Genomic DNA, 12,450 nt, shown 5'->3' with positions numbered 1-12,450 from the left:
CGGGTCGATGAATAGGAGTTCATCGGAATGACTTTTCAGCGACCTAATATAGACCCTTAATCCCGGCAGTGTTGGGGCAGCATATTTGTTGACAGGAGGATAAGTGACAGGACAGTTTGCATAACGAGTACTTAAAATGAAAGTCATGCAGTAAATTAATGTATTCCCAAAGAAATTTTAAATTCAGCATGACAGCAGACTAGGAATGTGCCCCCTCCCCTTCTCTTACAACAGTATAGTTTTCTAATTAGCATAGATGTGAGATGTTTATATACATCTTAACAACTTTTTTTTTTCCTTTTTTTTGCAGCTGAAATCGCACTCTTCACAATTGTTTGGGGTCCATGCTGGGATCCAGCTTGGACTCTCATCGGCCAGGCAGTAGACCTCCTCACTAAGCCATCCGTGGATCCGAGCCCTCTTCTTAGTTGGTGGGACAAGAGTCGACTGCTGTTCCATGGGTTATGGGTCATGAACATTGACCAGGCTAACCTACACCAGCTGGCCACTGAGGTAAGTCACCTTGATTTGCTGTCCTTTTAAGAAAATTTGTGCATATTTTAAAAGTAAGATAACTTGGCTATGACATTTCACAGAAGAAAGCTTAAATATCAGCTCGTATCATAATGACAATGCATTCAACTGTTTTAGAAAGTCAGAAATACATACATTCCTGTGACTATTGCTTCATTTATTTTGGTAGACCAAGAACAGTTCTCAACTTTCTTGTCTGTCGATTTGCCAAACAGTCCATTTCACACACTGCAAGGAGCCAAATATTTACTTAAGAACAGTCTGGGAAGACATTGTGTCTGTATGATTGATAGTATCACCACAAGTGGTTGACATCCATCTCCTCAATGTTATTTTACTTGACTGAATTTGCTAGTATAGTACAAGAATGTTATATCACACTTCACTCTGCTAGTGTGTTTGACATTGTGTGGCATTTCTTCTTTCACCATGGTTGTCTGTGAAGTAAGTGTACTTAAGCAAAGGCGGTGTAGTAGGTGTACTGGGGCTTGCCCATTTGCAAAGTCTTTGTGTTATTGTTGTACATTGTGATGTTTTAGGGAATTCAGATATATCAGTCATTTGCATCTTATGACATATTGTTTAAGTTCTTGGGATTCAGTCATTTGTAAGGAAAGTGTAACTATTTTTCCTTTAGTATTACTTTTTTATATTTGTGGGGTGCTTGGTGAAGTCCACATCTGGGACTAGTAGCGGGTCCCAAGTTAAGGCACACATGGTTCTGCTAGTATTCAACCTTTCACACCATGATCTGTGCATTTCTGGTCCTCTTCTTCCAGAGTACCCACCACTGAAGTAGATCATATGAATGAAGACCAAGAGTCAGTCTGACATTTTAGAGTAGCAAATGAATCCCTGCCCACTAAAAATGATTAGGGTTTCCTATTAGACATATAACACTTCATGCTGTAAGCCTCAGCACTTAGAAGAAGAAACTGGTGTTCATACAAAAAAACAGTCATCTTGGGAACATAGGAATAATATTAGTAAGGGGGACCATAAGATGCGTAGCCAGTATACACCTTTAGGCCGCCAAACTTTAAAATTCTTGCCACCCTTGTAAAGCAATTAATACCGCTTACCTTCCAAATCAAACAGGACCACACATGATAAGTCTGTTGTAAATTTGTGTCTATCCATCCAGTCATCAAGGTTACCTTGCTTAATGAGGGTGAGAGATTTGAGCTTCACTGTAGTGCTATTAACCCATTTATTCCTCATAAGATGAGAGCTGTCCTGTCCCACTCACTACCCATGAGGCAGCATTTTTTCTTTTGCAAACTTAATCTTTCCTCCAGTGGAGACATGGGCTTCCACATCATTGCAGGGGGACCACTTATACACTGATTGCAAAATTGAGTGCCATTAACGCACCTCTATGAGAGCTTACATTACCAGGTTAGGTGGGGCAGGCTCACCCAACTCCATCCCTCCTCTCTATAGCCTGTTCTAAGGCAGACTGGCCTATTCTACTCCCACAAAGTGCCAGTTCATCACAGGAGGAGGAGGAGGAGCCAACCCAACCCTCCCTCCCAGATAAGTGTGTTGGTGTAAACTACACTTCTGTCTGTGTTACCTCCCCCAGATTTTCCAACTTTCCAGGAATAAAACCCTAACTGCAGCCCAGATGACCTGAGCCAATAAACAGCCTCAGGTCATCTGGGCTGCAGTTAAGGTTTTATTCCTCTGTGCCACTGAGTCTGGTTTGATTGTTGTTCCTTACAGTGGCAATTGGTGTGTGGGAGGAATGGATGTTCAGTCTGTTGACCACTCGAGTTATCTGGAAGGAGGCAGATGCCATTATGTTGTGTCATGATAAGTTTTCATTTCTTATAAGCGAATAAAGGAAAATGGGACTCCTGGGCTTGACATGTAATAATTTTTACTGACCCTTGTATCGTCATATTCTTAGATGGAAGTCTGGATAGCATCTGCCCTTACTGCCTCTACCTGAAGGATATACGTAAGGGCTTCTTTCATCAGTGGTTGGGGGGGGGGGCTATCTGGTAGGCTACACCTCGTCATTTCTGGGTGGGAATGTACTTCTGAGTCTTGTTAATATGAGATGAATGCAACAGCAGCTCAACTGCTGATGTCACAGCCAAAGTTCTTCCAGTCATTTACCTGCTTGGCTCTTCACTGAAAAAGGAGAGTATGTTTACTGGGCGCTGTCTGTTCAAGAATGTAAATCATTAGAAAGTTTCCGTTTTCATTGCCCAACTCAAAAAAGCACATTTTTCCTGCGTCATCAGGTCACCAGCTGGAATTGAGTGGCCGTCTCCAAATTTACTTTGTTTTATCATTAGATTTTTAATTTAAAAAAAGTGTCATTTAAAATTCTTTGATACAAAATTTATAGTATTGCACGCTCAGGATGTCATTTTCAAAATGATGACCGAGCATGAGAAACTTGATCTGATGTCAGTCTTTACATAGTCCCTGACAGGGGGTTCAGTTCTGAACCCTCGGAGCCAACTCAGCCATTATTCCAGCTTGCATATACCAAAAACTCTTGAGCTCAGCTCTACTCATAATGCTCCTCACCAAATTATCTCAGATCTCATTTTCTGCTTGAAAGTGCCAGATGCATCACCTGTAAGCTCTCGAGCAAAGCAGTTTCTTCTCTGTAAGTTACTTCTTTTTCTTTTATATAAAGATTTGTTAGTTTTCTTTTACCCACTCCTTCCTTTTTGCTATTAGTGTGCGTGCGACCCCATTTTTTGTCTGCCTTAAGGTAGCCTTACGTATCATTGTTGGTACATTTTCCTTTTTACCTTTCGATACTTCTTTTGCCACTGTTGGTACTTTGTTAATTCTCTGTACTTATATTTCTTCTAATTCCTTAAGTTAAAAAAAAAATATATATATATATATATATATATATATATATATATATATATATAAAGAGAGAGAGTAGTTACTCTCTGTATAGTTTTAGTGGAGTCCTTGTGTGCGTGTGTGTTTCCTTGTTATGGCAGACAAGCCAATTAAAGGCACCTCCGTTTTTAAGAGGTGTCTTAAGTTCAATAGGAAGATGCCCAATTCGGACAGGCAATACTCCTTGTGTCTTGGGGCTGTACACTTACAGGAAGACTATGCCATATGTTATGGTTTTAGCCATAGGGCACTAGTCGACCGTAAGAACAAACTTATTCTAAAAAGTCTTTTGAAAACTGATTTTCTAGAGTCACTGTTGTCAGGGTCCAGAATAGAGGCTAGTTCACCTTCCACTTCTTCCTCTTCCTCCAGTAAGAGAGAGATGTCTAAAAAGAGACCTCATCTGGTTGTAACTGTTTCCTCCGAGCCGTTATCGAAAATGTCTAAAGCTTCTATAGTCCGACAGCATCCTCAGAATAGACAACCCAGGCATCTCAACGCTTGGCGCTCAGTGCTGGCTTCTGCACAGAGTTTCCCAGCGCCGTCCACAACATCAGTTCCTCCCATTATGACACCCAAAGCACAGGAACCGAAGGAGTTGCCCTTTAGCAATTTTCCACGAACCCAGTATTCTCCTTTGGTAGATCAATGTGTGGATCACCCTCCAAGCCCCTTCTTGGAGAAACATCTTCCCAGGTCTCCCTCCATTTCTTCTGGCCAATTCAGCATGAGCCTTATGGAATTGGATGTAATGAGGATGGTGGACCAGCTTCTTGTGGCAAGGGGGTTGTCTTTGGCTTTGGTTCCTAGCCCCATTGCTGCTATTACCGTGTCCATGTCCACCCAGATTCTTCTTCCTCCTCTAACTCCCACTGAGACTTTGGAGCCTATGGTGTTGACTGTTCCAGTATCTACTGCTTTGGTGCTGCTTAGAGCTCCTTCACTGGCACTGATCGTTACCCTGAGTGTTTCGGGTGTGTCCGACCAGGAGACATCCCAGTGCTGTAGCTTCATTGTGGTTTCCGGGGTGGATGGTTTCGTCTTCAGCTTTTTCTGAGCAATCCATGCCGTTTGGTTCCTCTGCATTCATAAGCTCAGCCCTGGCTTTAGCCTTGGAGGAGGCTTCCTTGGTGCTGAGTGGGACCACGGTTCCAAAGGAGTCTTTTTTTGGTTCTGTGCTCCCATCCCAATACTGTGGGGGGGGGGCATCCTTTCAGGCCTTGGAGAGGACATTGTCCATTGCGGGCAGTCATTCATTGCCTATCCCATCAATATCTGATCTTTCCCCTCGACCGGAGCTTCCTCCAGCCTCTTCCCTGGAACAGAGGGCACAGAAAGCTCATGAGCTAACCACTATGGTTATGTCCTCTTTGGATGCCTCTCTGGAGCACCCCACCAAAGAGGTTCCTTTGAAGAGAAAGTGAAAGAGGAAGCACTTGGACTCCCCCGTGGAATCATACATGGAAGATAATTATTTTGATGATGGGGAAGGTTCCCCCAAGTCTCTCACTGATGATGTTTCCTTTGGAGTCATCCTAGAGATCCTGAAACAGAGGGATGGCTAGACTTCCATCCAGCCTTCCTTAGAGAAATCAGTATATCATGAGGCTTTTTGTGCTCAACTCTTCTCCTCTTGGATTTCTCCGCCCACTGATGACCTCATCAAACTGATCGCTCAATGGGCATGGAAGTTGCCTGCTAGCAAGCCAATCCCCTAGAGACCAGACCACATATTGTCAGCCCCTAAGGATCAACCAGACTTGACTAAGGGAATTCCAGTAGACGCCGTGGTCATAGCAGCAGCCACTAAGAAAGAAATTTCTGACTAAAGTTCCATTATCCATCCCCCTAATGAGTCGAGCGCTATGGATAGATTTGGGAAGCATGTGTATGCTGCACTGACCTTCGCTCTTAGGTCCTTGAATTAGATGGCACATTTTACCAGATTGCAGAGGGGTCTGATAAAAGAACTTTCAGATACCCTGTCAAGAGCAGTAGCTGAAGGATTTTGAGACAAAGTGACTTCTTAGCTCGCAACCCTCCATGAGGCTAATTGCACATGCTGCCCAAGGGCTTATGAGAGCTGCGGGTTCAGGATAGCTATCAGGAGACAAGCCTGGATGAGCTTTTTTGAGTTCTCAGAGCCATTTAAGTCTTCTTTTGCCAATGCCCTGTTTGATGGAACATCCCTATTTGGTCCCAAAGTTAGAGACTCTAGCAAGACGTGAGAAAGATGGAAAGACTCTTTTCTGCCGTAGGCATATGCTTTTCCACTCCCTAGCAGCCTTATTCCAGGAACCAGCGGAGTGGGAGGCTGTGGTTTAAAAAGTCCAAAGGGCCTTTCCAGGACACTCGTAGCAATGACTTCTCCTGGGGCAGAGGGGGAATTAATAATGGAAGGTGGCCCACAGAATCGGGGTTCCAGGGTTTTTTTTCTCTGGGAACTCCTGTCAGCATTCCTGAAAGGCCCGATTGCCATCCTCTGGAGGCAGTCGGGGGGGCAATTATCCCTGCGCCAACATGCCTGGCTAAGCATAGGGAAGGACCTTTGTGTGCAGAGGATTATAACCAGAGGTTACAGTGTTCCCTTTCTAGTTTAACTAAAGGCTGCGACCAAAACCCCGGACATTCCACCCAGTCATAGGGAAGCAGCAGTATTAGAAATTCAAAAACTGCTTGACAAAGAGTCATCCAAGCAGTCCCACCAGAAAAAACAGGATCCGGAATTTAATCAAGGTTCTTTTTAGTGCCAAAGAAGACAGGGGACTGGAGACCAATCCTGGATCTCAGCAGGCTGAACAGATCAGTTCGGCAGACCAAATTTCAGATGCTCACAGTTCAATCTATCCTTCCCTTTCTGGGAAAAGATGATTGGATGTGTGCTATAGATCTTCAGGATGCATTTTACCACATAAAAATGGACAAACAGTCCAGAAGATATCTGCACTTCCATCTGGACAAACAGTCTAGAAGATAACTGCACTTCCATCTGGGAGCCAGTCAGTATCAATTCAGAGCACTGCCCTTTGGTCTCACCACAGCCCTCAGGATGTTCACTAAATGCATGGCAGTGGTTGCAGCTCATCTCAGACTGCAAAGATTCTGGGTGTTTCCATATCAAGATGACTGGCCCCTTACTGCTTCCACCAGGCATCTCCTTGAGGAGGCTAGAGATTACACTCTCCAGCTCTGTTCCAATCTAGGCATTACTGTAAACTACAAAAAGTTCAAGTTGGAGCCATATCAGCAGTTAGAGTTCATCGGAGCAAGGATAAACACAATCATGAGCATCGCATCCCTACCCATAGAAAGATTATAAAGAATAAAAAGGTCAAGTCAGACAGATTGTTCACAACAACAAAATACCAGCAAAGCTTCTACTACAAGCCCTAGGGTCTATGGCAGCATATGTCACTCTAGTTCCATTAGTGAGATATCATGTGCAAATCCTTCAGTGGTTTGTAGTATCTCAGTGGTAGATGTTAGACCAGCTAGTGTCTCGTTTGATCACAATTACCAACCGATGCAAGCAGGATCTTCAATGATGGCTTCACTCCAATGAAATTTTGATGGGCCATACATTTGTCCTCCTCTCAATCCCAAGCCATATTAACCACGGACACGTCCCAGATAGGCTTGGGGGCAATATCTGGGAAAGACAGTCCAAGGCACTTGGTCCCCTCTGGAAGCCAATCTGCGTATCAGTGCTCTAGAGATGAGGGTAGTGCTGTTAGCGTTGCAAGCAGTCCACCTAGACCTCCCCTCAGGGATAATTGCAATTCAGACAGACAACATGGCAGTAGTCTGGTACATCAACAAACAAGGTGGGGAGCCAGGTACTACTCCCTCTGTCAGGAAGGTTTCAGAGTTTGGCAATGGGCGATTTCGTCTAACCGCTTTCTCATCACAATGCACATTCGTGGATGCTCCAACATGATTGCGAACTGATTAAGCAGAAGTATTCTAATGCCTCACAAGTGGTCTCTCAAGCCAACTGTGGCAGAAAGGATATTTCGCCAATGGGGTCAGCCTTGCTCCGACCTTTGCATCCCATCTGAACAACAAGTGCTGCAGCTACTTTGCCCTGATCCCCCCTCCAGGAGAGTCAGCAAGAGATGCTCTTCTCCACGATTGGCCTCCTGGTCTACTTTTTGCATTCCCCCCGATCCCTCTTGTATCCCATTTTCTAAAGAAAGCCATCAGGTCTAAGAACAGGTAGTCTTCATTGCCCTGTTCTGGCCTTTACAAATCTGGTCTCTCTTTCTTTGACCTCATCTAGTTCGGAAACCTTTAAGCCTGGATCTAACTCCAGACCTGTTGTCCCACCCAGATAGATTAGTTTACCTGAATCTGCAAAACCTCAAGCTCACCACATGACTTCTCCAATTCCCATGATTGCCAGGCATTCCTTTCTTAGTTTATCAGCTCAACAAATCATTTTGGCTAGTCACAAACCCTCCACAAGAAAACTGTATCATAGTAAATGCACAAATTTTCTCTGTGGATGTCTAAATCTAACACTGATCCATATTTAGCTCCAGTCCATAAGGTTCTAGACTTCTTGACATCACTTTTTGAAGCAGGACCCTCAGCATCTACCATTCGAATGCATCTAGCTGCGATCTCCAATTTTCACTTGGGTCTGAATGGGTCATCTTTGCAAAGCTTTTTTGAACAGATTTATGATGCTCAGACCCACATAAAAGGAACCATCAGCACCCTGAGACCTACATTTAGTTCTCCAGTCCCTAGTTTAAACCCCTCCTTTGAACCTTCAGACAAATGCGATCTAAAATTCCTCTGTTGGAAAATATTGTTTTTGGTGGCCGTCACCTCAGCCAGGAGAATTTTAGAGATTCAAGCTATGTCCTGTAAACCTTCTTGTATAATTTTTCATAAAGACAGTTTCTTCTTGAGAACTAATCCTTCTTTTCTGCTTAAGGTAGTTTGTGAATCCAACCTTAACCAGACTGCTTATCTTCCAGTTTTCTTCACCAATTACACTAACACAGGTGAATATTATCTCCATTTATTAGATGTATATAGACAACTCTGCTTCTATTTACACAGAGCAAAAGAGTTCAGAAAGTCAGATCAATTGTTTGTTTCCTGATGTTCTTCGTGTTTCACTGTTGCAGTCATTACATTTGGGTAATCTGCTGGCAGGTTGCCCTCAGTCGGCCTGATTAACAAAGTCTTGGGTCCTGTGTCGGTTGCTGTCCCTTCTTCCATGACTTCAGGGGTATAAAACATGCAGCCGACGTCATTACATCAGTCTTTCTTGCTGCGTGGTGCCTGAAGCAGAAGCAGTTCGCAAGTGCCGGTCGTCTGACTCCTGAAATTTTTGTTTTCGAGTTTCAGAACCGAAGTCTTCAACTAAAAAGCTAAGTACCCCGTTGGGGAAACTTTTTCTTGCTCCTTACCGATGTCAGTAAAAGTTAATAATTGTATTACTTGTGGAAAGCAAATACCTCATAAGTATGTTCACTTGTACTGTATTCCTTGCCTAGGCCCTGACCCCCGACGTACCTTACTGTCGGTTCTGTGCTTTATTTAATCAACGCAGTATCCATCGTCGGTACATTTTTGCTTCTAAATATTTTGGATCACGGTTTAATTATCCAGAAATGACGTCAGTTAGCAATCAGACTACCGGAATACCTAAAAAACGCAAAGAAAAAGACAGAGACAGGCCGTTGAGGTCCAAAACTGCCGACGACGCTTCTCCTAAGCCAGTCGCCAGTTCACCATTACTCAGTGAGGCACTTTCACAGCCCCTGATACCCACTACTTCTGATTCGCAGGCCTCTCCTGAGACCCATTCCGTGAGATGCTTCAATTATGGAACCCACGGATGTCTCTACCTTGGATGGGTCCAGAGCCGCTGTGCAGGCACTGGCTTCTGAGGGTGTATTCAGGCCTACAGATTTGTATATTAAACCGACACCATCTTCAGTAGTAAGGCCAAATTCTCGATCTATGTCTAAAAAAAACTATGCCTAGGCCACATATCCAGGCCCCTATGCGTAAAAAACAAATGATCAAAATGGCTGAAGATTTAATTACTCTAATCAGGGGTAGCAAACCCCCACCTTCAAAGAGGCCTAGGGCTGAACTTTACTATGAATCTTCTGAACAGGATTCTATTTCTTCTGACTCTTGTAATGAACAGGATGTGTCTATACCTACTTATGAGGACTCTGATGCAGGGGATTCCATTCTTTCTGCTTCTCCCCCTGAGGATTTTTCTTTTGGGGAAACTTTACATACCTTAAGGGAACATTTCCACTTGGAAAGTCAGGATTTTTCTGAATACATAAGGAGGCTTAGGGATTTTCTTCTTCCTCAGAATAGGCCTTTGACTATACCTCCTGTATTAGACATTGTTGATGATGTGTTCTCGGAATCCAGTATGGCCCCTGATTCTCTGCCTCCGGCCCCTTGTAAGCCAGACAGATACTACAGGGTTCCTGATTCCCACAAATTCCTTTTCAAAAATCCTGTTGCAGACCCTGAAACCATTTCTCAGGGGCCCAAGGGTATTAAGGCATCTACTGCTACCAATCCTACCCCTTCTGATAGAGACTCCAGGGCGCTGGATAGATGGGGTAAGAAGGTTTACACTTCTGCAACCTTGGCAATCAGGGCTTTAAACTGTCAATTTCATATGCTTAAATATCAGCAGCATATCATGGGACTGCTTAAACAGAAAATTATAATTTCTGACTGTGGAAAATAAAGATTTACAGGATTTATTGCATTCAGTTGAACAAGTTGGAAAACATACTTTGCAATGTGGTTTTGATTCTTTGGAGGCCTCTTGCAGGGCTGCTTTTACTGGGTCTCTGCTTAGAAGGCATGCTTGGCTTAAGGAGCAATCTCTGCCTGATCATGTTAAAGCAAAATTGTTGGATTCTCCTTTGCAGCTGGACCATCTGTTTGGCAATAAGGCTGAAGAAGTTCTAAAAAAGATGGAAGATAAGGCTAAATCTATGCAGACTGTGAAAGATTTCTTATAAGTACAACCTCCAAGATTTAGTAGGCACTGGCCTACTAAGAAGTGGTCATTTCCAGTTCCTTCCAGAGCCACTCAAACCAGACCCAGACATGCCAAAAGCACTAAGTTTCAGTCCCAAGGGACTTTCGGAACTAAGCAGTGGGGTGCCTCCTCTTCCAAATCTGGAAACAACAAGACACCTCCCTATGGTAAACAGTCTCAATAACTTTCCTTTAGAATTGCCAAGCACTTACATTTTAGCCGCCCTTTTGGGGGGAAAACTGGCACTTCATGAAAAAAACTGGCAACTTATAATGCAGGACAAATGAGTTTTAAATATAGTGTCCCAGGGATACAGATTTCATTTCCACACGTTGCCAACTCCAAGCAGATGGCCAGACCTGCCCCCAAATCTGTGGGCTGAGGCTCAGAAACAAGTACTTTCCCTCCTAAACATGGGGGCTATTCAACTAGTACCAGAAGGGGAAAAGGGACAAGGTTTCTATTCCAGACTTTTCCTGGTACCCAGAAAAGACAAATCATGGCGTCCAATTCTGGACTTGTCTACTCTAAACACATTCCTGGACATTTCAAAATTCAAGATGCTGACTCTTCACCAGTTATATGCTAGGCAAAGATGCCTGTTTGGCAACTCTAGATCTAAAAGAGGCATACCTGCATATCCCAGTCAGGGAATCTTGCAGAAGATACCTACGCTTCAAAGCAGGCTTTTTTGCATTATCAGTTCTCTGCACTGCCCTTTGGCTTATCTACTGTGCCCAGGGTCTTTACAAAGTGCCTGGTTCCAGTAATTGCATTTTGCAGGCAAAGAAATATTCAAATATATCCATACCTGGACGATTGTCTAATTCAGGCAGAAAACAAGGCCATTCTTCTAAAACATCTGGCGTTTGTAAAAAGGGTTCTAACTTGCCTATGGTACACCATAAATGAAAAGAAACCACAACTAGTACCCTCTCAAAAAATAACATTCCTGGGTGCAAGCTTGAATACAACTGCCCAGATGGCTTACCTTACGCCAGAGAAGCAAAGTCAGTTGGTGACTTACTTCAAACAGGTGGCCACAAAAGCCCTGCCATCAGCAAGACAAATACTGCAAGCCTTGGGGTTCATGGCCTCCTGCATTCCTCTAATTCCAAATGCAAGACTGCATATGAGGAAACTTCACTGGTACTTAAAAAGTTTATGGAGTCAACATTTTCACAGCCTGGAAACAATGATTCCTATCATACCTTGCCTGCAACTAGAGTTCCTATGGTGGGCAGAAGCCTGCCACCAAAACAAGGGACTGCCATTCACACCACCCCCTGACGCCCAAACCCTAACTACAGACGCATCAGACTATGCATGGGGGGCTCATCTGGCAGGGAAGTGCATTCAGGGCAAATGGAGCTTGAATCAAATGCACCTTCATATCAATCAAAAAGAAATGCTAGCTGTACAGAAGGGCAACTAATGGTAAAGACGGACAACACCATGGTTATGTGTTACATAAACAAGCAGGGGGGTACACGTTCCTACCATCTCTGCAGACAAGTCATGGCATTGTGGAACACGGCCTTGAGCTATCAAGTACAACTACAAGCCCAATTCCTACCAGGAAAGCTGAATATGTTGGCAGACGATCTAAGCAGAAATCTCATTGACCCACACGAATGGAAACTGGAACCACGGATTTTCAACATGTTGACACGCAAATGGGGGAGCCCAGACATAGATCACGTTGCCTCACCCCAGAACTACCAGTTGGACAAAATTTCCACAAGAACTCCTCACAAAAAAGCCTGGAAAGTGGATGCTCTGTCCTTCAGCTGGGAAAACCTATCAGTCTATGCTTTTCCCCCTCTGCTTTTGCTCTCCAAAGTTCAACTAAAAGTCAAACAGGACAAACCAAAGATGATTTCGCTTGCTCCAGACTGGCCTCGCCAACACTGGTACCCACTGCTACGCAGTCTGTCACAACTTTTTCCATGGCACCTGCCTCAGACACCTTCCTTATTGTCTCAGCAGAACAACCAAAT

The 12,450-nt window shown here is 43.9% G+C and overlaps 1 protein-coding gene across 1 annotated transcript in view; it reads left to right on the top strand.

Moving 5' to 3' along the window:
- Positions 1-12,450, top strand: part of KIAA0100 (KIAA0100 ortholog) — a 2,229,983-nt gene that overhangs the window by 1,194,205 nt on the left and 1,023,328 nt on the right. The window contains exon 18 of the mRNA XM_044054400.1: positions 311-513. Within this exon, the coding sequence (XP_043910335.1) occupies positions 311-513 (203 nt within the window). The remainder of the gene's footprint in view (positions 1-310; positions 514-12,450) is intronic.

The sequence above is a fragment of the Protopterus annectens genome, chromosome 13.part0, assembly GCF_019279795.1.
Source record: "Protopterus annectens isolate FY-2018-M chromosome 13.part0, PAN1.0, whole genome shotgun sequence".
Lineage (NCBI taxonomy): Eukaryota > Metazoa > Chordata > Ceratodontiformes > Protopteridae > Protopterus > Protopterus annectens.
The sequence above is the reverse complement of the archived record's forward strand: the minus strand, read 5'-3'. Positions and strand labels throughout refer to the sequence as shown.